This window comes from Bemisia tabaci, chromosome 1, assembly GCF_918797505.1.
Source record: "Bemisia tabaci chromosome 1, PGI_BMITA_v3".
In the NCBI taxonomy this organism is placed as follows: domain Eukaryota; kingdom Metazoa; phylum Arthropoda; class Insecta; order Hemiptera; family Aleyrodidae; genus Bemisia; species Bemisia tabaci.
In genome coordinates this window covers 36,577,796-36,602,967 of record NC_092793.1, presented here as the reverse complement: position 1 = coordinate 36,602,967, position 25,172 = coordinate 36,577,796, and the positions used below count along the sequence as shown (strand labels likewise).

General features: G+C 40.5%; 1 protein-coding gene across 1 annotated transcript in view; it reads right to left on the bottom strand.

The window, feature by feature from the left end:
- The window catches only part of LOC109038378 (atrial natriuretic peptide receptor 1), a 405,535-nt gene that overhangs the window by 206,997 nt on the left and 173,366 nt on the right, over nt 1-25,172 (bottom strand). The window contains exon 6 of the mRNA XM_072306602.1: nt 16,059-16,168. Coding sequence (XP_072162703.1) covers nt 16,059-16,168 — 110 coding nt within the window. The remainder of the gene's footprint in view (nt 1-16,058; nt 16,169-25,172) is intronic.

Sequence of the window (25,172 nt, the reverse complement as noted above, 5' to 3'; positions counted from 1 at the left end):
AGACAGTGTTGACCTAATTTCATGGCTTCCTTCCACTTCCTTTCAGACCATTGTTTGTTCACCGCATCTTTATCGCTTCGGGATCTTGCACTTGACGAATCCGTTTGTTCGATACGATATAATTACCGTCGGAATCCAGTGAGAATCCGTCGCCTTTAGGACTGCGGCGGAATTTCGATCGGCCAAAACCGTTGGTGTGATTCATCGTTACCTACACTATTTTCCTTTCGCTCTATTCACAACCTCTAATTGATTGATCCTATTTTCCAGTGGTGATAATTTCGTCTCGAGTCGTTGCATGATATTTTTGCATTCTTCCGTTTTCTCCAAACAAAGCTGTGCTAAATTCAAAGCTTCAGTCCACCTCGAGTCTGTCCATTGCTTGTTCACGGCGTCGGTATACTCTTCAGGATCTTGCAGTTGTCGTATCCGTTTGTTGGATAGGATACGAGATAATTCCCGTCGGGATCCAGTTAGAACCTTTGGGACCTTTGCTTCGAGTTGCGATAGTAAGTCCCTTTCGATCTTCCAAACCGGTCGGTGTGACTCATTTTTGTGCGGAACCTATATTTAGTGGATGTGATCCGCTTCGCGAAGCTCTTCAACGATACTCAGAATTTCACGATCGTGATGGGTGTGATCAGCTTGTTTCGAAGCTACAACCCGAGAAAAAATGGATCATTCAAGCTCATTGAAAAATGAACGATCCGGATCATTCAATTTGAATGAGTTTTTCGTCAGCTCATTCAAATTTGAATGATCCAGATCGTTCACTTGATCATTGAATTTTAATGCGCCCGAATGAGCTTGAATGATCCGGATCATTGGATTTCAATGAGCTTGAATGATCCGGATCATTGGATTTCAACGAGCTTGAATGATCCGGATCATTGGATTTCAACGAGCTTGAATGATCCGGATCATTGGATTTCAACGAGCTTGAATGATCCGGATCATTGGATTTCAATGAGCTTGAATGATCCGGATCATTGGATTTCAACGAGCTTGAATGATCCGGATCATTGGATTTCAACGAGCTTGAATGATCCGGATCATTGGATTCCAACGAGCTTGAATGATCCTGATCATTGGATTTCAACGAGCTTGAATGATCCTGATCATTGGATTTCAACGAGCTTGAATAATCCTGATCATTGAATTTCAACGAGCTTGAATGATCCTGATCGTTGAATCCCAACCAGCTTGAATGATCCTGATCGTTGCATTTCAACGAGCTTGAATGATCCTGATCGTTGAATCCAAACCAGCTTGAATGATCCTGATCGTTGAAGTCCAATGAGTCAAGGTCTCGGTCTGATGAGAATCTATTATAAAAAAATTGTAAACAGTATAGAAGCAAAAGTACATGGGTATCCATTCTCACTTTGCAGTTTTTCTTCAACAGAAAAATGAAGGGGGGAAAAAAAAACATATGATGATAGAAAAAGTTAAAAAAACACAGGCTCACCAGAAGTTTCGTCCAATTCCTCTTGAAGTAAGCTCCGCCCTATTACAGTAATAGCGTGAATGTACCTTTAATAAAAGTAGTTTGAAGGTGAAAATTTTTGCTACAAACCATCTCCCCCACGCTGTCAAGAATTCAAACCACAAAACAGTCATGATGGGAGAGGCTCGTAGCTTTGCCGCCGAGTTGCAAAGCTGCCGCGGAGATACTTTCCATCAACAACTGAAAAATTTAACTAAAAAGAAACATATTAAATTAACAGCATAACCAGACAAATGTTGAATTGAAGAACGAACCGCGCGTTTAGAATTGCATGAGTGACATCGCTGTTACTCTGATTTAAAAGAAAGAAAGCAGCAAAAATTACATTGGGATACAAGGATATGTAATTGATTTTGTCTTTGAAATAATTAAATTACTTAGATTGTGCTTTGAATTGAAACAAGCCAGTAGGTACTTACAATTTTGTGCTTGAGTGTTTGTTCAAATGAAGTGTCAACGATGGAGACCATATTATTGGAGTAAAAATGTATCTTCAGAACACAAAGCAGTGCATTTGATGGCTGGAGCACAACTCACAGGTATAAGGTAAGATCATACTGATAATTTGTTAAACGGTCTAGGGAAAAAACGAGAAAATTTAAAGCAACACAGAAGAAAAATCTGAGCGGCGACACGCTAATGATACGCAGGCAGTAAGACTAATCCTAGTCCTAGACTGATCAGATCAGACCAACGCGAGCCCGCGAGCCCTCGGCCGCGTAGGTTTGGGGTGGAATTTCCAAATCTTCCCTTGCTCAACGGCATCTTCCTTTGTTTTCCTCACGCAGCAAACTGCAGAGTGGCCAGTGGCGGGAGGCGGGGAAGTAACGGCGTTGCCACATTGCTTAAATATTCTTCCATCCTCCTGTCTTAAGGGTTGCTACGATTACGTCACTTTCTTGTCTCTATTTTTTATATTATCATGTAAGGCTCATTTTTTTTATTGTCATAAGACTAACGAATTTACCGGAAAAGCTAGTGTGAGGGAAACCCTTCTTTTCTCGATAATTAAAATCCTCTGCTCTGTAATTTCTCTTCTATACTGCTTTGAATTCTATCTCTTGTTATTTCCCTAGACTGTTTAACAAGTTATAAGTATGAACTTACCTTATACTTGTGAGTCGTGTTCCAGCCATCAAATGCACTGCTTTGTGTTCCGAAGACACAATTTTATTCCGATAAAATTTTCTCCATTGATGACACTTCATTAGAACGAACACTCGAGCACAAAATTGTAAGTACGTTCGGCCTTGTTTCAATTCAAAGCACAATCTAAGGTAATTTAATTATTTCAGAGGCAAAATCAATTACATACCCCTATATCCCAATGTAATTTTTGCTGCTTTCTTTCTTTAAAATCAAAGTAACGGCGACATTGCTCGTGTAATTCTAAACGCGCGGTTCATTCTTCAATTCAACATTTTTCTGGTTATGCTGTTAATTTAACATGTTTCCTTTTAGTTAACTTTTTCAGTAGTCAATGAGAAGTATCCCCGCAGCACTGCCGTGCTAAGGAAGAACGCCGTATGAATATTTGAGAGTTGCCAAATTTCCCTTGATAAAACATGTATTTTTGAAAACATTCTTGTATATTTTTCCTTGAAAAGTTCAGATATTTTGGATTAAATTAAGTACAAAATTATCTGAAAATTTCAGAAAGTAACATCCGCAATTTCCCAGTAAATTTGGTTTTTATTGGAGGAAATTTGGCAACGTCTGAAGGCTCATACGACGTTCTTCCTTGGCACGGCAGAGCCAGAGCAGAGCAGCTTTACAACTCGGCGGCAAAGCTACGAGCCTCTCCCATCATGACTGTTTTGTGGTTTGAATTCTTGACAGCGTGGGGGAGATGGTTTGTAGCAAAAATTTTCACCTTCAAACTACTTTTATTAAAGGTACATTCACGCTATTACTGTAATAGGGCGGAGGATGAGCTTACTTCAAAAGGAATTGGATTAAACTTCTGGTGAGCCTGTGTTTTTTTAACTTTTTCTATCATCATATGTTTTTTTTTTTTTTTTTTTTTTTTCCCTTTCATTTTTCTGTTGAAGAAAAACTGCAAAGTGAGTATGGATACCCACGTACTTTTGCTTCTATACTTTTTACAATTTCTTTATGATAGATTCTCATCAGACCGATACTTGAATATCCGAATCTGCTGATCATATCATCCATATCATTCTGGTGGCTTATTCAACTTCAATAATCTTGATCGTTGATTTAATAAGCTTGAATGAGCCAGCATGTTGGGTCGTTCAATTTCAATGCTCTCGATGATTCAGTTACGATAAGCCTGATCATTGGCCCAATGAGTTTGAATAAGCTGATAAATTGAATCATTCAAATTGAATGATCCTGATTATACAAGTTGAACGATCCAACGAGTTAGTGCATCCATGTTGAATGATCGAATGAGCCAGCGCATTCAAGCACATTGGGTGAATGACCCGATGCACATTCAAGTTGAACGATCCAATGAGCCAGCGCACTCAAGCTCATTCGGGATCATTCAAGCTCATTGAAGAATCATTCAAACTCATTCAGGATCATTGAAAATTGAATGATCCTGAATGAGCTGGAACGATCCATTTTTTTCTCGGGAAGTATAACGAGACGTTGGACTAATTCGTTCGGATCGTCCCGATCGACGAGTTCCCGTTTCGCACGATGAATTTTGATACCGGAGCCTTTCTTCAATTTTTTACGCGGTGACTTCCTCGTTGATCTCGAGTCGATGTAGCAAACAAAGGTTTGATGAGATCGCGGTATTTACGACTGCGGTTCGACTTGGGTCTACCATGTGGATGATGATCCCAACGATGCGCATTGGTGAGCGTAACTACTCGTTAGAATTTAGCGCGATCATCTGCTGTGTAATTACGTGGATGTTTCTTAAAAAGGAGCTCCAAGAACCCGGGTGTCGGTTCGAACACCTCTTCATCACCGTCCAAGATTAGTCGTCCGTCCGAATCGAAAGTAATGGTTCGGTTTCGGATAAGAAAGTTTCCGTTGATTGCTTTCCGCACACCATACGCGGTATTGGACTCTCTCGGGATGTTTCTCCAGATCGTCCAAGTAGAACTGTACGTTTGGGACAGTATTCGTGTCTCGAGAATCGTCGTCTTCAGTGCGACCCATCGTTTGTTCTTTATCCGTTGCATCTTGGAACGATTCATCGTCTGCATCCTCCTCCTCCTTTGAGTCGTCATCATCATTGTTCATATTTTTTGATGATCAAAACGAAGCAAATAAATCTATCAACAAACATTGTTTTATCTTTCGTTTTCAATTTTGAAGGTTCGATCTTGGTTTTCTTTTCCTGAGGAGCAGCGACAAGTGCGGGAGTTGTCGACACAGTTTTCTGCAATGCTGCGAGCGGATCTATCAACGGTTTGAAAACTTTCTTCAAAATCAGTTCAACATTGCGTTTTCAAGTCCCCAAATCTCGGGAAAATTAAAAAAAAAAGCAAAATTTAAACAGTCAAATTTAATCACCTTAGATTTCAATTTTGAACTTATCGACGTAATGTTGAGGCAAAGTTAGTAAAAATTGTCTCATTTCCTGGGAAAATCGTATGACCTTCGAACTGACGTATTTGGGGGTCCGAACCCCCCCCCCCCCCCCCTAAGATTAGGTTGAAGTAATTCCTGTGATTTTAACTTAGAAGTACTTATAATTTGGAGAATTTTCCCGCTTTATTTTTTTCTTTATCATAATTTAAACCGAAGTTATGATCTTTTTAAAATAGGTCAAATTTGACCTTTGATCTATCATGATTCGGTCAAAAATAAAGATATTGATCTGCGGTTTACGCCAAAATTCTTAGTTTTTAATGTTCTTTCCAATAGTGTATCACAAAATAGGGGCTACCATTTGAAAAAAAAGTTGGGGTCCCTTCCCGCCCCCTCTAAGGGAGGGGTAAAAATTTTGACCCCCCCCCCCCTAAAAGATGGTCCCCTTTGAGATAGAAACATTCTCAAAGTTTCGTTTTTCTATCTTCACTCGTTCAAAAGTTACCAAGGGGGGTACGGACTTTTTGGACACCCTGTATATTCTCAATACGGGTCTCGCAGGACCGGGTTGGGCATTCGTGTAGGTAGGTAGAAACGGTTAGTCATCTAAGGGTTAACAGAGATTTAGCAGCAAAATCCCGTCATCACGATCTTGATGATTTACCTTAAAAATGCTTGAAAAAGCAAATGCGCTGTGTAAGATTTTTATCTCCTTACTATAAAAAAGTAAAATGGTGAGTTAATAATTTTCAATGAGTTTATAGATTCCTCTGTGAGTAAGAAGGGAGCAAATTGGAATTGTTGAGAATTTTGGGTATTGCGGCGCTTTAAGTGTTTTACTTTGTCGGATGACTAAAAATTAAAGATCTTACCTTTGTTGGCGAGCTCTGTGCATTCAGTGGTGAGTTGTTTCATATTTTTCCTTTGTTGCAAGCAAGTTTTTCTGTCCACCCATAAATTTACAAATAAATGGACTGGACTGCTGAATGGAAATTATTTTCCTTGCAAAATATAGCTATCTTCCAAATATAAGAGGGAGGGCTGTCAAGTGTAACTAGTTAAGTGATAAAAAATTCATTAAGAATTTTTTTGCTGATTTTCATGGTGTAAAATACCAGATGTGGTTATTAAAAGTCAACAACACGATCTGCGGGGGGAATAAAATTCTAAAATTCTTGGTGCGGGGCTGTGAAATCATTTCATTCCTGCGGGGGATTGCAAAAATTTTGTTTCCTTGCCCCGCGCTATAAGTTTTTTTGTAGTGCCCCACAATGTGGGGCAATGAAATACCAGTTTGTAATATGGGGCAATACGGGGATTGAAACGTAATGGAATAAAAGGCCCTCTCAATCATTGTAATTGATCCCACTGATTCCTATTTCAAATGCCTAAATGCTTACCAATGGAAAATTGCAAACACGGTTTGCTATTAGAATAAATCTGATATATTGTTACAACGTAAGTATCCAAATAAATCCGCCAAACGCGTATGGATCGAAGACATTGAATAGAGAAGACCGTGCGCTGTGAAATGGAGCGGTGGCCACTTCTCTTACATTCGCATGCCGCACCGACCGATGAGTGCGGGACACCGAAACGGCACCGGTGAGGTGAGTGAGCCCCAGCCGTCCCCAGCTCGCGGTAAACGAACAGTGCGCTTATACGAGGCTGGTACGGTTCGGCTCCGAAATCTTTAATTATTAATTGATTAATGCGAATATTTTCGGCTGATGTGTTCTTTAATTATAATCAAATGTTTCTGTGTAGATGTGTTTTAGTTTTCATGATTAAACACCACACAACTCTCAATTTATGGTATGCTTATATGAGCAAATTCTTGATGAACCGGGCAAGAGACAAAAGAATGATTATGTCCCGATGATAATTTTTAAACTTTGACTACATTTAGCCTTAAGGAACTACTATTTTTGGTTCATTTGTTTTATTATCTATCTACACAGGAAACTAATACACGACACAACAACGGATCATGAAGTAATGGCACATTTTGTTCCTCCTAAAATGAGCCAGGAATAGCAGTTCCTCATTGAAAATTGTAGTCAACTTAGTGTCTTCAATTTTAAAATAGTGTTGTTTCAGTTTCTGATATTTATTTGTGATAAATGTAATATTAAGTAAATGCCCTCAGCATTTTGCTGAAAACATAGCATAAGTGCTGTGTTTTTTTTTAATTTTAGAGAGGAAAGTAAGGACATGATGAAAACTCATTTCATAGAATCCACTGCACTGCAATGTGCAGAAAAATTGAGGCACTGGGTGCAAGAATGGCACTTCTTGGTTGCGGTGGCTCAAAATCTCTACTAATAGTTCATCAGTGAAGGAAATTCATGGATATCGTTGAAATTTCTACTGAGTTATTTTTCATGATTCTGCAATTTGCTGTGAAAAAATCCTTGAAATCTACCATTAGGAACTACTCTTCTAAACAAGTATGAGCGACATAGATTCTGGAACATCGTTAAAAAGAGGTGCCCTTCTCGAGCGCAGCGACTTAATCACAGAGCCGCCTAAAAATACAAAAGAATTAAGAGCAATTACTTACCCATACTTTTTGAAAATAAACGGTATCCGCGATCGCCAGTCATAAACAAGTGACTGAAGTTTTGATTTTGAAATTTTTGAGCAGATTAAATAACATTAAGTTGCGACTCGCAAATTAGTTTGATAATAATGCTTGAACATTATCTTTTTCAGTGGAATAATCTTAAGTAAATCTCGGTACTTTGAAACTGCCGAAATCGTTGCCCCTCTTTTTCAGCTTTTCATCAAATCTTACTCTTAGATCAAGATGGACAATAGCTTTAAGTAACTCTCTCCTAACTTTTATATGCCTTTTTATGTATAAAGCATAACATTATTCCTCGTTTTTACCCTTGATTTATATGATTGACCTCATTTTAAATCCTTTTTGTACCTTCCTGTTAAAAATGTCCCATGTGTCCGCATGAAAATTTCATAGGGGCCCATGAGAATTTCATGGGGGCCCATGTGAATTTCATGGGGACCCATGGGGGCTCATGGGTCCCCATGGGCAGGACCTGGGTGCCCATGGGCAGGACCGGGGTGCCCATGGGGAGGATCGGGGTGCCCATGGGGAGGATCGGGGTGCACATGGGGAGGACCGGGGTGCCCATGAGGAGGACCGGGGTGCCCATGAGGAGGACCGGGGTGCCCATGGGGATGGACCGTGGTGCCCGTGGGGAGGACTGTGGTTCCCGTGGAGAGAACTTGGGCGTCCGTGAGCAAGACCGGGTTGCCCGCGGGAAAGTGTCGGTGCCCAGGAAAGGTCAAAGCTTAACAGTTAATTCTGCATCACTTGGTACAAAGAACACCCGAGAAAACTTTAAAAATTATACTACCCTTTGAGAGCCACTTATTTTAATAAGGTATAGAGATCACAATAAAATTAAGTTGAGAGCTTGAGAAAAACGAAGTTAAAGTTTGCCAGTCGGTGCTGTTGAGGTTAATAGAAAAAATCATTTTACTTGCGAAAAATTTATAATTATTTATTGAAATGACCTTCATCCCAAGTAGCACAGTGCAACGGAAATATTGAAATTAAATTGCAATTCCATTTTAATAAAATGGTAATTTTTTTACCATCAAATTGCAATTTTTACACAATTTAGTCGATTTATGCCGATTTTAACAATCAATAAAATGAGCTCTAATGTGTCAGAAAGATAGGCAATACGCAATGCAAAATAGAAAATTGCAATTACTTATTTTAATTTTATTGCAATGTGTTTCAATAAATTGGGCCCCTTCAAATATGAGCTAGGCAACATACACAACTCTCAGTGGAATTGCAATAATTTTACTACCTATGTAATTCCCAAGTAAAAACGTTCCTTGGCTTTTGTCAAGGAAATGAGCTGATTTCCTTCACTTTTCCAAGCTCTTGGTCCATGGTGATACACAGAACCCTTTCTTTCTCATTATCTTATTTCCTCCGTAAAAGCTGCCAGTGGTCTAGTGCTGAAAAATAGTGATTTGATTTTTTACAAATTGTTATCACGTCACGAGTTCTGATGGAAGATAGCAAGGCGGATAAAGAATGGTGGTCGCATTTCGTACCCTCTGGACGTCACACGATATCGGGTACATCGGGTACATGGGCTGGCCGAGGCCGGGGGGGGCGACTCAACCTCGGATTGCACGGCAAAACCCGTACCCTCCTGACGTCACAACGCTTCAAGATGGCAGCCAAAATCGAAATGCGACCCATTCTTTATCCGCCATCTACCTTGATCCGCCTTGGGAAGATAGAGCCGTTGAGCCGTTACGACGTTAGCGGAGAAAGATTTGCGTGCCGATCATTCCAGTCTCTCTCTCTCATCATATGCAGTCTTAAAAATTAATGTAAGTACTTAAAGTTTGTTAGTATATCGTTCAGATAATGTAGATCAACAGACCTTTCCCAAAATTAATGATCTAAATGAACTGAGATTTTCCTCCCTCCAGCCTCACTCACTCTGTCACATTGTACCTAGTTTTACCTCATCATTATGAAAAGAGAAATTGTTCTGGAAAACATGGAGAGGGTAGGAACCATTAATGACTCACTGGAAACCATGAAATACTTTCGTCTCACAAGTTGTCAGTCCCCGTTCCTCTCATGAGACAACAGTGCCCAAGTTCAGACGTTCGTCCCGATCTGACCTATCTCCCACTCAGTCAGTTGGGCCGAGCTCATGCCACATCTCTAAATGTAGAGAATGACTTGATCTTCTCTGACCACCTGCCTTAGTGTGCAACTTAACTCAGCCACTGCTGTTGTGAAAAACACTCTGCCATTTTGGACGAACAAGAGCTACGATTCTCTGTTGCGGAGTGTAGCACCTATGAAAAAATTAGGTTACAGGCGATGCAAACAATTAGTGGCCTTGAAACTCAGTGTTGAATTTGGATGTATTACTTGCTACTAAAACATATTATCGCTTATTCATTCTTTGGTTGCACCTCAATTTTCACATGAGCCCTATACGAGCCAAGTTATGTGGACATTATAGCTCATGCAGCTAGTACAATACAAAATTACACCTATCTGTCATGGGAGTGATATTATGTCCCCTATTTCCTTTATTTTTGTACCTTAACTGCCTTGATGTCTTCTCATAAGGTTACTTAAACACATGACCTCTTCCAATCCTCTCAGTGAACATGAAACGGTACCTCTTGAATCTTGAATATCTCACTCGTTTGACATAGCACTATAAGCGTAAAGGACCTACAACTAAAATAATCTGTTCCGTGACATTAACAACTGACCCATTGTACTTTTCCTACAATTGTGGCTTTGCATGTTAGAATTTCCAGTGGAGATTTAATAGAAATGTTGTGCCTGTGAGCGGTGCTTCCGGCTCTTCGTTCCTTGATTATTTACGAGCACCTAGGCAATATAGATTGCTGTAGAACTTAAGCATGACCAAATTTCACCTTGGAGGAGCATTTTTTCATTGAACTGTTTGTAGGGACCAAGATATGAATGAATCCAAGCCTTCAGAGCGAATCAGTATATAGTCTCTCAGGTTCCATTCTTACTTACTCTATGCTGGGTCATTATTTCACAAACAAACTGGAGTGCAGAATAGTATATTTGTTTTTTTCAGAAGTGCAATAAATGAGAAAAATCACGTAACTTTGCACTAACCTACATTTTGGGAACTGAATGATTAAGAAATTCAATCTTTGTGTTGGATCCGAGGGGAAAAAAGAAGATAATCCAAACCTGATTTCAGATGCCTACTTTTCCTCAGTTTAAAATTTGCTGAGAATATTTGAAAATAAATTGTTGGCAACTCGGTTTTGGTATGTGTTCCTCTGAACCTGTTTTTTACATTAGGCAGAGCAAAAAGTAAAATCCTCAGTTTCAAGAGAGTTCTTTTAAAATTTAATTTTAAGATTAAATCTCAGGTAGGTATCATAATAATTGAGAAGTTACACCGATTTATAGTTTTTGAGAAAATTGCAATTTTATGAACATTTTAAAATTTCATTCTAAATTGATCAGCCTAAGATCTAGGTCTTTTTTTTTTTTCAATGGGTCAAATTTGCATATCAAGTATAAATAGAGTCGTATAGCTGAACGGTAACAACCTCATCCAACTAACACCAAATGACCATTCAAATGCCTTGTATAATGCTGTTTATTTGTTTGTTTTTCAGGGTTTTGAAGGGCTTTCTGCACTCCAGCTTGCGCCTTCTTTCTGGATATCTTGCATTCTGGATTAAGAAAGCGGCTACTGTTCTATGACATGGCTGTCAGTTTCTCATCTGAGCAGTCATCCAATAGGAAATTAGCAGCAACTAAAAATCATCTGGTTTTGAGAAATTCACCACGAATCGCCTCAAAACAACATCGTCAAAAGAAGTTAATTGCAGTGTGTTCAGAGAAAATAAACGTAGTACCCATAGTTTTCCTAAAATTTTATGTGTGACCGAAAATTTCTTAAGAAATTTGAAGTGGTGTGAAGTTCGATTAGTTACCTTTAATATTCATTGCTCTAATCTAAAGGAGAAAATAAATGAAAGTGAAAGTGCTGTGTTCAAAGTATCATGAATAGCATCTTTGGTGTTTTTCTTCAGGTTTTATTTTTGATGAAGGATCAGTTGAATTTGGTGAGTCATGCCCATTATATTTTCCTTTTGCATGCAAATTCACAGAAGATCGTACTTTTTTAATAAATTTCATAGACATTTCAATAATTCCTTTCATTTTAAACTTATAAAAAAATTTGACGTATTTCTGCCAAAAGGAACTATGTGCATTAAGACATAAGCCCTGAGACTCATAAGACTTTATGCATAACAGAGCTCACGTCATAATGCACTTAGTTTTGTTTGGCAGAAGTACGTCCAAATGTCCATAGGGGCACATCGTAAATTGGCCTCAGTGGGAATCGCACCTCTCATGATTCCCCATCAGATTTGTTCTCTCTACGGGGAACCGTGGTTTTTCACAGGCCTGAATATCATGTGCCCCCATGGGACGTCATTCCCATGTGCTCCCATGGGGAGACCTCGTTCCCTTGGGCCCCCATGGGGAGGCCCCGTTCCCATGGGCCCCCATGGGGAGACCCCGTTCCCATGGGCCCCCATGGGGAGACTCCATTCCCATGTGCACCCCGGAGTAATTCGCGTCCCAAAATACCATGTGCCCCCGTGGGAATTTTTTTGGATATTGCACATGGGACATTTTTAACGGGTTTACAAAATTACTTCTTATCCACGCCGTCATCTTTACAAGCTGCACGCATTATAAGAACATCCGTCTGATACGCAGGTCACTTTCCTCATATTTTCAATTATGAAGCGTTTTTTTCCAGACAGTAATGACTGTAGAGAAACGAAAATTGTTCAGAGTAATAGTAAATTTCATGCTATTAACATGTAGTCCTTGTAAATTTTGCCGAAAAATGAAGTGGAAACGAGTAATTCGCGAAAATCCGAGCGCGCAACTAATTTTTCCAAGTACACTCAAAAAAAAAACTACGGCCCTGTGACCCGGTTGCTCTGGACACTGGTGATCCCGGCGTTAACGCGCTGTGCGCCAGCTAGTACTGGACCCAGCGGCCGGTGTCCCGTGGACCCCGCGCGGCCTTCATGGCCGTAAGACCGGTTAGGAGCCGAGCGTAAGTTACGGGTTTCAGGATCGGAGCCAACCGCTTCCACGGCCGTTGGCAGTGAGGTGAGATTCAGTTTTCGGAAAATGGCGTCACCATCAGATTAAAATTGAGACGGCTACGTGTATATTCGCAGAAAATTACAATATTTTACGTCAATGTTATTCAGTGCGTGAATTTAAAGTTGCCGCCAGCCTTGAACATTTTCGGGAGCGATCGCAGCCACCACTCAGCGTTGTTTATTGAGGTTAGAATCTAGTAAATTGCTTGTCATTGTTGGTCATTGCTCATTACGTGTGTTCGTTTTTCGTTTAATTTTGGAGGTTTTCGATATATTTTCTTGATTCTGTGCGGTGCACGATTGATTCTTAAGTTCTGTGTGATAACGCTTGTCAAATACTTTCGGAAATGCGACGAGAGTTAAGTGAAAATTGTCAGTTTTACCTACACACTGAGCTCATATCCTCTCCTCCTGTAAGTTCGTTTGCAATTCACTTATTTTCCCCCTACTAAGGGAAAGAACTTAAATCCAAGAAAAGCAATCAATTACCTGCCACGCATCTTCCCACAGAGTAAATTACCGCCACACTAAAATACTGATAATGTAGTCACAAGAATGTCTATTTACCGATTGCAACTTCATTGTGCCACCTTTGCTTGCTCATAAGATTGGGTTGATTTTTTATTCCATTTCAATCTAATCTCTGGCTTATACTTAAATGTTTTCAATTGAGAGTAGGTAGTATTTCACTCTCCGACATCCAACACCTCCCTTCTCTGTTGCCAAAATAGCTGTCCGCCAGCGGAAGCTATAAGCCAATCTTGCCTGCGTTGATTATCCGATAAGAGCCAGTGCAAACATTGTTGCTGTGAATATCTCTCTGATTCCATATCCCAATTCTAGGGAGCTCAGTGTACTGTAATAGTGGTAAAATTTTGTGTGAATCGCGCTTCAGTTTGCTGAAGGGAAGATCTACAATTTTAACAAGTGTGACAATTTTCGGTGGTATATTTCTTCGCTAATATTTTGTGGAAATTGTATCCGGTAGTTATTGCGGAGAGTTATATCTTGAAGTTTTGTCAACTTTTACTTCTGAATTTACACTTTGAAATATTCTCAACCTCATTTTCAAGATTCTGAAGCTTTTCTAGTCGTAAGGAGTAAAAATCTGTAAGTACCTAGACCTACGCCTGTGCTTTTCCTTTGTTAATCATTTGGGTGATTTCCTACTTTGCATTCGTATTTTTTATTGAGGGATGAACCAGGTTTTGTTTTTGACAAATGCTGAATTCTCATTGAGTGAAAGTAATTACATTTATTGAGAACGGGCTGCCAAGTGATAAAAATGATTTTTCAATTTACATTTTTCGCTGCAATGAGTTTTAGCAATTTATCATACCTTGGACAGTCTGTTCTACATTTAAAATAGGTAGCATGAATTTTTGATCTATCTACATTTGTTCCTTCCAGTGCTTCCCCAGTGCTTTATTTATTTCTACGAAGGCTTGCAACATTAAAGTTAGGTTTTTGAAAATTTCTCTTGATATCTCTACACGATGAATAAGCTAACATTCATATGCTGATTTTCTTTCTCAATAAGCATCATCTCTTCTCTAAGATTCATCTCTTTTCTCAAATTGACTTGCTGAACTATCAGCCTAGGAGTTCAAATCTCTCTTGATATCTGAAACATGATCAACAAGCTAACGTTCATATGCTCTTTTTCTTTCTTAGACATTGAATTATCCATCACTTTCCTGAAACTAAATTGTTATGAACTATCAACAAAGAAATATATACCTATTTTAAAAAGAAGGAAAGAAAAAAAATCTTGTTCAGAAATTGACACAAGATAATTCACTCAATGTTTAAAACTTTGCTGGAAAGTTTTTCTTTTCTAAGTATGTACTTTAATGGTGAATTTTCAGCTGTAGTTCCGAAAAAATCCACCACGTCGCGGACAGCGGCGGCGCGCAGAGCTCCGGCCGTCCAGCCCGTAAGTAGCGCCTAGAGCGCAAGCTGCCTATGCCGCTCGAGGCCGCGACTTACGGTTTTCATGTCCGTAGGACTCCGCATCGTCCCCGCACGTAGCAATCCGGCCGTCAGGCGCGTAGGCGAACGGTAGTGCCATATAGCCCATCCAGTCCGTGCTCCAGGTCCGCTGCTTATGGCCTCCACGGCCGGAGCTTTTTTTGAGTGTACGCGCAATGCCGGCTCATGCTGCGTGGGGCTCAGTTGGGCTCAGTCGCGAGCTACCACCCCGCCCGCCCATTACGGAGTCCCGCCGAAGTTGCCTCGCTCAGCTGACACGGCGGAGATAGGGAGTCAGTGGCGTGCGGTCCGGATAAGCAAGGCAAGCACTGCTTGCCCAAAGATTTCGAGAGAAAGAAGAAAATTACACCTTTAACATGTTTTACATTTTAGCAAATATAATTTATAAGGTGTTCAGTACGTAAATTGCATTAAAAGCAGAAAGAGAAAGAGACAGAAATACGTATAGAGCCACGAAAGTAGGAAAGCGGCAGAGAGGATGGAGGTGGCGCAGCGCGCTGCGCGGCCTGAACACGGGCAAACTCATGCGCTGGAGAGTCGCTTGCGATCAGCTGAGCGGAGCGCCACTACTCAGCGGCGGAATCAAGGCAGGCGGGGAGTGCGGTACGTTCCGAGTCCGAGCCCTTCGCTGCGCGATCGCAGCTCGCTTCTCTTGGCCATCTCTTGGCCCGTCACGCGTCACCGCAGCGCGCTGCTTCTGCCTCCGATGCGCAATCTTGTTCCCTCTTTCCGTCGCGGTTGTAAGTGCTCCGCCGGAGCAAATGCCCTTAAATTCTATAAAATGTCGCTCACTTGGATTTATTGGTGAAGAATTAGACAATTCACAATCATGTTTTAAAGGCAGAAATAAGCTGTTTTTTTGGGGAATTTTAAGTACCTCAAAAAATTCTAAATGCCATATGTAGAATAAAGACTATACTACCTCAAATAAGTGGCATGGCAAAATTAGGATTTAAGAGCATGGAGCCGTCTTCCAATGCTCAATAACATTCGAAACAAGTTGAGTAAACGAAATCATAAGTAAGAGAGAAAGAAATGAAACCACAGTTTTTCAAGACGTTCCATCAGATTTCATCCGCAAAACAGAGCAAATAGAGTAAAATTTTAAGAATTTTCTAGGGAGGCTCCCTGAGGAGGGAAAAGAGGCTAGGTTACCCCCCCCCCTCCCCCCCCCCTCTTGATGGCGAACGCTAGAGCTTGCCCTGTCACTAAACCCACCGCACGCCACTGTAGGGAGTGCACGGTCTACTCTATTCAATGTCTTTGGTATGGATATTATGAAAATTGTTTACATTTCAGCATTTTGTTATATGTTGGATTGCCAGGTTAAAGGAAGTACCTGCACAATTTCAACATCCAAGAATGTCCAGTCTCCTTTTGTCATTCCTAGGGATTGTGCAGCGAGCATGAATTTCCTGACGAGTGCTCCACGAACACTCAAAATCACCACTGAAAAATATGAAGTTTAAAATCAGACAATACTCTATATAAAGCTGCCTCACCGGCTCACACTGCCCCCCCCCCCCCCCCCCGAGAAAAATTGGCCGAAGCTATTTCCTTTAAACTTGGTACATTTTTAGCAATTGTCGTGAGGAGTTGATCAAAATTATTCAGATTCCAATCCACTGCCTAGGACGCCCGCGAGAGCGCAAAGTTATTTCTCCCTATAGTATTGCATCGGAGATACGCGGTTGTCTACACACACCTCGCCGAACAGGTTCAATCCTGATGCGTGACGTCACAGCTTTGTAGACGAAATTTGAGGTTTAAGGGGGTATTTTTCGACGGATTTTGGTGAAAATTGGTAATCGGGGGTATTATTCAACGAGACGCTCGAATTTTGGGTCGGATTTTCAAAATAAAAAAATCCAAGATGGCGGCCGTGGCCTAAAATGCTCAGTTGGCTCCTGCTACATCGATTTTCGTGAAACTCAGTATCAGGTGGTATTGTTCGGCGGGAAACTCGAATTTTCGGTCAGATTTTCAAAATTCAAATATTCAAGATGGCGAACGTGGTCTAAATTGCTATCTCGGCTTCCGATCCATCGATTTATGTGAAATTTGGTTTTAGGGGGTGTATTTCGACGGGAAAATTGAATTTTTGGTCAGATTTTCAAAATGTCATAATCCAAGATGGCAGCCCCGCACAAAAATGCGGTCTAGGCTCTTGGAACATCAATTTCTGTAAAACTTAGTGGAAAAGAAGATTAAAACAAAGATGTTGTCTGCTCATCAATGTTAAAAACTATGCGGGGCGGTGGCGGCTCGCGGAGCGAGTCACGAGTTCATCGCGAAGCGAAGAACTGGGGTCCAGGGGCACCCCCCGGCTAGACATGTCAGCTCGCAAACCGAGCTAATCACGACTAGTTAATTTCTAAAATTAAGAGTCAACGTGGGCTTTAAAATGGTTTTTAGGTATGTCATTAGGAGGCTGAGGCAGAGGGGTGGTCTCACGATAAAATGAATAGTCGTGTCGCCGCGCCGCGCGCCGTGAGCTATACATATGTTAATGACCTAGGCCAAATCGATTGAAAACTGAGTTGATAAATCAAGAGGAATGATGTCTCTGAACTTATTCATGACAAAACATTAGATAATTTATGATCATATTTAATAACTAGGGGGCTACGCCCCCTGGCCGCTACGCGGCCCAACCCCCCGAAGGCGCTCCGCGCCATCAATGGGCCGCTTCGCGGCCCTTTTTTTACCCTCCTATTAGTATTAGTTTTATTTTTCCCCTAAAAAAATTCGATATGAGGTATACTTGATAGAATGAAATAATTTTTGGTTTTGATGAATAAAGGAAAAAAAATTTTGAAGTCAAAAGGACGCGTTTTGGAATGACTGCTTGATGAAATATTACAGTAAAACAACGATCTATTTAAATCGGATAATTATTAAGTATCTCTGGAGGCGGGGATCGAACCCACACCTTCATCTATGTGGACACTTCCGACGTCGTAGACGACTCGGCCACCGCTCGTCTTGGAGTAATCGGCGGAAATCTTGTGTAGATAAGTGTAGAGCTGATGCGCAGGCTACCCAGCTACTGCGCAACCTCCTCGACCACTGCGCATCCTCCCGCGCATAGCGGCAGCAGTCCCGGAGCATTCTGTAAAGTTACTCACTTTTATAACGTGATTTTGAAAAAACCTGGGTCCTATTTCCAAAATCTAATTAAAGCGGGCACATCTAGGGCCAATTACCTGACGATCTACGCAAAAATCATGGAAATCGGCCCGGTAGAACGCTCAAACGAACTATGACAAAAAGTATAAATTTACATTGTTCTTATGGGAGAATTCGCAACTTTACCACGTAATATAAAAAAACCTGGGCCATATTTTCAAAATCGGAAAAGAGTTGGCTAATCTAGAGACAATTGCCCGTCGATTGCCGCAAAAATCATGAAAATCGGCCCGGTAGAAGGCTGGAACTAAGCGTTACCAGTTACGCAAAATTAGGAGGTCTCGGAGCTTATAGTATAGATATGAGAATGATATCCCAAAAATATCCGTTAGGTACGATTATGAAGCAAAAGAGCAATTTTGGGGTAAGAAATCAGTACTGATCATGGCTTCTTATGCAATATTTGCCGAGAGGAGACACTAATGTTAAAAAAAATTGCCCCTTTGGACTGAAATGCTGTTCATTTTTAAACGACGAAAGTCACTAGAAAGAGGTGTCGTCACATTTGGCAACATATTGTGGACGTTGCATAGAGTGTGGTGTTCGTCTCGCCGGACAAAACCAGGAGTTTCAAAACAGTCATCAAATTGTTCCCTGTAGTCTTCTCGGACCAGACAATTACCGATGAGTCGGCTTTTTGTACAATGAAAACTTTAATTTTTATGGAAACCAATGATTTGTAGGTGTGACGCAGTAACTCCTTACCACACAAAATTCTCAATTTATATAATATCACAAAACTAAAAGGAAGTCGTCAAAGTTTAGAAAACTTTTAAGGCAGCATTAATTCCACTTCAGTGTTTATTTTTGTGTATTTTCCGAACGATATACACCATTTTTGGTTTTTTCTTTTTGTTAAATTAAATTAATTATTTATGCTAAATATTTCCTTCCGGTCATGCTTCATGTTGTAGAAAAATTTTAATAGTTTCATCCCTGCTAAACATGTTCCATGTAGATTCACGTGGAAACGACTCGATTTCCATGTGATTTATCCTAGGAATCGTCTGACTTCCATGTGGAAATCATAACGTTTCAATGAAACTCACATGGAAACCAGGTCACTTCCATCAGACCTTTATGGAAATGAAAACATTTCCTCGTGAGCTCAACATGGAACTCGCAACACTTCCATGCAGCTCAAATGAAAGCCAGGCCTTTCCATCAAGTCTTCGTGGAATTGAAAATGTTCCTCTCAGTTTTGCATGCACAAAGAAATTGCAGATATCCTTCGAGTTTCGCGGAACTAAGAATTTTTCAAACATGGGATGAATTCTAAACTGAACATACGCTCCGGCAGGCAAAATATACACACATCAAAGTATGAGTGTCACGTTTGAAGTATAATTACAATAATTGTTTCCCACCTCTTCATGTACTAAATTATGTAAGTAAAAAATCGTAAGCATCAAGGTTCCTGTCTTATTACTTATTTTATTATTCGTAGATGCTAGGTACTCCAACCATGTTTAATCATAATTACAATGTTGAAGGCGCCCTGCAAAAAGCATGCCAGGTGCTACTCGCGATTGTTCAAACCAGAGAAGCAAGATTTCATGGAACTTCATAAAATGGAAATTTCTTACTTTCAATTAAGTTTGAAAACTTCTGCATACTGGGCTCAGAATGACATGGAACGGTAAACTCTTAATTTTGGCAAAGAAAAGAATCACGGCAGTTTTAAAGAATTACCGTTGATAGTGCGGTCGCTTAGGGTAAAAAATCACCGGAATATTTCAGATTAGGCTACCAGCATGAAACTTTATGAAAATGTTGTTCAAGGTACCTGTCAACCTAGTAGCCAAAATAGGAGAGGGTGGGGTGGTTCCGCCTTTGTTTTGCCTCAATATTTTGCCTGATTCCCCTAATTGATGGATGAACTTGTTTGAAAGCTAATAGTGATCTTTCGACCTTTGACTATATACAAAAAAAAAAACCGGCCCTCCGCTTCGCTCCGCGCCGGTTTTTTTTTTTTTGGGGGGGGGGGGGGGCAGCTTCGCCTCTCCAGGCCCCCCAGGACGCGCGCTTAGCGCGCGTCTTTTCAGGGTTATCTGTGCATCTGGCTTTTCTTCTTTTTAAGTGTCCCGCGCATCCACCGCGGGAAGGAAGTGTATTTCCCGAAGTGGGATTTTTGTAAAATCGTACGTCTGTAAGCCATGCATTGTGTAATGGATAGTTTTTTCCAGATATTTCCTTTCCTTGGGCCGCTGTGCGACGAACAGTTCGTCCAAAAACTTTCTTCACCTGACCCACTATGCGATGCGCAGTTTGTCCGAAATCTTCCTTCACCTGAACCACTAAGCGACGAAAGCTTGTTCAAAAACTTCTTCCCCCTGACTAACTGTGCGACGAAAATTTTGTCCAAACACTTCCTCTCCCTGACCTACTGAGCGACGAAAATTTTGTCCAAACACTTCCTCTCCCTGACCTACTGAGCGACGAAAATTTTGTCCAAAAACTTCCTCCCCCTGACTCACTGTGCGGCCCTGCTCCGGCGGGCCCCCCTCATGGCGCGCCCCCCGCCTAAAACTTTTAAAGCTCGCCATATTTAAACGGCTCGGCCGATTTAGCTCAAATTCAATACCAAACTAGTCCTAGGGGAGAATTACCGTAGCAACGAGATGTATAAAATTTGGCAGGAATTCACACGAAGATAATTGAAAATAAGGATCCTTGAGACATGCGTTTAGGGGATTAATATGAGAAATTTTATTTCAGAGAGCAATGGAAAAACAAGAAAATTTAATCAATTTATTTCAATTATTTTTTTAAAAAAAAGTCACCGTAAGTAGAGCAGCCTTGATATTGGATGAGATACATATATTTTCTGTTTTGCACTGTGGTTTATTATACGTTTTCTAAATTAACAGCTTTTAACTTCAAGCTTAAATCATACATGAAACACGTTATTATTGTAAACATCACAAAAAGTAAAAAAACCTGAAAAATTTTGAGTTATTTTTTGAATTAAAAAAAATTTTGACTAGGAAATTCCTGAAATCGAAAATTTTTTACGGTGGCTGTATTGCACTGCGTGATTCGACAATAATAAATGCTCAAAGTCAAAATTTAAGAAAAAAAACTAACATAAATATCAGAATTAAAATCTGTGTAAACTTCGAAGGGAAAAGATTATTCTATGAATAATAGAAGAAATGTGCCGAAAAGAAGTGTGATAATTTCAACCTCAAAAGTTTCTGGCTAGTTTATGTATACTCCCGTCTTTCATTATTCTGGCGGTAACTTGGCCGAGAAAATCTGAGAACTATACAGAAATGATGTCTCTCAGCTGGAGTTAAGTCTGTGGCGTGCGGTCCGGAGAAGCAAGGCAAGCACTGCTTGCCCAAATATTTCAGAAGGAAGAAGAAAATTACACTTATTACAAGTTTCAAATTTTAGCAAATATTATTGATAAAAGGTGTTAAGTATGTAAATTGCATTGAAAACAGAAAGAGAGAAAGACAGAATTCGTTTAGACCCACAGAATTAAGGGAGTTACAGAGCGGATGGAGGTGTCGCAGCGTTTACTTGTGGGGAGGGAGGACAGTGCTTATACTATATTAAAATACTCTCTCTAGGGGTTGCCCTATATAATAACAATATTACAAAATTACACCTTTTTTTAAAACAAAATAAGAGTTTTTATTTAGAGCTAATCCTAGTAAGTCAGAATCCAATGGTGCGACATTACTATGGGATAATTCTAACATTAGAATAACTAAACCCTAATTGTGCCTTAAATTTGCTACGTATCGATTATACTCACCTTATATATAGATACAGAAAAGTTAGAATGTAAAAATTAGGGTGTCCGGTGGCCTGAACACGGGCCGACTGCTCTGGAGAATAGCTTTCAATGGGCTGAGCGGACAGCCACTGCGCGGCGCGGCGGCGGAATCAAGGCGGGCGGGGAGAGCGGTACGTTCCGAGTCCGAGCGCTTCGCTGCGCGATCGCAGCTCGCTTCTCTTGGCCCCTAACTGCAGCGCGCTGCTTTTGCCTCCGATGCCGATGCGCTATCTTGTTCCCTCCTTCCGTCGCGGTCACGATTGCTCTCTCCGGAGCAAGTGCCCTCCGTTTTCATAATATGTCGCTCACTTGGATCTAATTGGTGATGAATAAGACAAGTCTCAATTATGTTTTAAACGCAGAAAGATATTTTGTTGAGAAACGTAAATAACTCAAAAATTCTTAACGCTGTGCAGTAAAGACTAGAAATACCTTAAATAAGTGGAAAATGGAAATCAAAAGTAAGAGGGAATGAAAAGAAACCATTATTTTTCAAGACGCTCCATCAGATTTTATCCGAAAAATAGAGTAAATTGAGGTCCGCGAGGATCTAAATTTTCACAATTTTCCAGGGAAGCCCCCTGAGGAGGGCAAGGAGGCTGCATTAAACACCCCCCCCCCCCCCCACCGATGACAAACGCTAGAGCTTGCCCTCTTACTAAACCCACCGCACGTCATTTAGTTAAGTCAATAGTCCGCTATTTCCGAAATGGCAATTAATACCATAGATAAAGGGCCGGCGGGATTGGGGTCTCGAAGTTTTGTATTTTTAATTTAAGTGTGGGTGTACCTATCATCTGGCTTCAAAAGAGCCAAGAAAATCCGACAAACCTCGGAGGAACAGGGCAGACCGCTTCTTTCCAAGATTGCGGCCAAGTTCGGGGGTAAATTGGCTGACCAAACTTGGGTCTCGATGAATTTCTATTTTCAATACACCCATGGATATTCCTGCCAAAATTTACGCGTCCTGCTGCAAAACAGGCGCGCAAATCTGAAAAACCGTGGAGAAGCAGGACTGGGCTGTTAATTTCCAAGATGGCGGCCTTTAGCCGGGGTAAAAATGGCTGGTTGTACTTGGGTCTCGATAGATTTTTGCTCTCAACATATTTATGCATATTCCTGCCAAATTTCACGCATTTCATTGCAACAGAGCCGCGGAAATCTGATAAACCGCGAAGGAACCGCGCGCGTGAAACCGCTAATTTTTAAAAAGGCGGCCAAAAGCGAGGGTAAAATGACCGACTGGACTTAAATGTCAATTATTTCTCATTCTAGACACCCTCAAGAATATTCCAGCCAAATTTCATGTTAATAGGTAGGTTAGAACACCTGAAGAATGAGATAGTAATGGAAATCAGCGTATGGCGGCCATCTTAGAAAATGGCGGCCGAAATACGGGGACACATGATAGATACCGCTTTGGATGGATTTCGGTTCTAGGTACCTTGAACAACATTTCCATAAAGTTTCATGCTGGTAGCCTAATTTGATGTATTCTGGTGATTTTTTACCCTAAACGACCGCACTATGAGTAGTTTTCCGTTTAAAAAATTAAGTAAGACAGGAAGTCTGCGGCGTCGCAAACCGAGTTATGTGATTGCCAACTTACACCGTCGATTTGTTTTGTTCTATTATTCTTAATTTAAAGGTTTTTTCCAGCACCTCTCATGTCTTTATGTGCAACTGGTAGACTGGCCCTACACATGTGGTGGACTGACCCTACGCGTGAGGCCACCCAGCCAGTTTTTATTACTATTTTTTTTTTTCTTTTCTTTAAGAAATCAAAAATGAGGGAGAGGGAAATGCACCTAAGTAAGTATTTATACATTTTTTTTTTTTTTTTTTTTTTTTTTTTTTTTTTTTTTTTTTTTTTTTTTTTTGTATATAGTCAAAGGTCGATAGATCACTCTTAGCTTTCAAACAAGTTCATCCATCAATTAGGGAAATCAAGCAAACTATTGAGGCAAAACAAAGGTGGAACCACCCCACCCTATCCTATTTTGGCTACTAGGCTGACGACGGCGCTGTTTAAGTTACAGTACCTAACCCGGTTTAAGTTTTACCCGTAGTAAGTTTTCATAAAAATATGCATTTTTCCTTTACCTAGTATTTGGCTACTACGCTACAGTTGTGAAGAATAAAAAATAAAAAGGAGAAAGAAAAACAACTTTCAGATTGCCTTTTGTGCAAAACAAGGTTATCTTAACGTATTTTGAGGCGCTTAATCCATAAAGGTATGACCTCCGTTTTTTTATCACCCTCCAATTTTCCGGAAAAGCCGATTTTACTCGGAAAAATGACCATATTTGGGCATTTTGTGTATTTTTCCGACTGTTATCCCCTGCAGATTGTAGGTAAAATTTTTCGTAGCTACGAGGTTCAATTTTGCCGATGTTTTTTAAACTGATGAGTCCGGAAATGACCTTAGTTTTTCCCGTTCACCTCACAGTTTTCCGGGAAAGCAACTTAATTTTAAATAATTAGCAAATTCGACGTATATTTGTCGTGCATGCAAATTATTTTTATAAATTTTCCTGAACCCATGGTTGTATGTTACTTATGTATTTTGAGCTGCTAAATCCGAATGTGACCTCGGTTACTTTCTTTCACACTTCAGATTTCCACTAAAGCCGATTTTTCCGATCCTAAAATTGTGTATCGTATAAGCTTTGCCGGATCAAAGTGTATTCGAAATTCATTTATTAAATGTCGTCGATATATGATACATCGATTCCTTTGTATGATGTTGATCTGTTGAATTCAAATATGATCTCAGATTTCTCCGATCACCCATCATTTTTCCGGAAAAGTCGCTTTCCCTAAGAAAACGCTCTTTTCATATATTTTTGCGATGATTTTCCTGCTCTAAGGAGTTTCAGAAATTCTCCGGTGGGTGATAACGAATTTCTAAGGTTATATTCGGGGTTTTCAGCTTAAATTACATGAGAATAGATGTATCATACATGCTGAAAATGTTTTGAATTTCCCTGTAAGTGGGAACAGTCCGAAAAAGCTTTTGGCCCGGAAAAATCGGACCTTCTAGAAAACGGGGGGGGGGGGGGGGGGGTTGTCAAAGATGCGAGTTTGCGAGACACCTTGCAACATCAGAAGTGCCAGCCACAAGGAACGAAGATCGAACAAGTACACTACAACATCGATAGCTTAGGTACAGCATGAAAGCGTGAAAGCGCTCTACAGGAAGCGGCTGGATGAGAAACTGGGAGTAGAAACTTTCGATACTGCAGAAGAGTTGTACCAGTTCATCAAAAGTTGTATACATTCAGCTGCTAAGGAAGCCCTGGGTATGTGAAATGAGAGCAAGGATGTACAGAAACCCTACTGGTGGGACAAAGAGGTAGAGGAGGTAATTGAAGAAAAGCGTAGGAAGTACCATGACTATCTGGCTTCTAGGACTGCAGACACCCGCGGCGCGTATAGGAAAGCCCAGGCGAGGGTTCGTCTTTTAATCACCAGGAA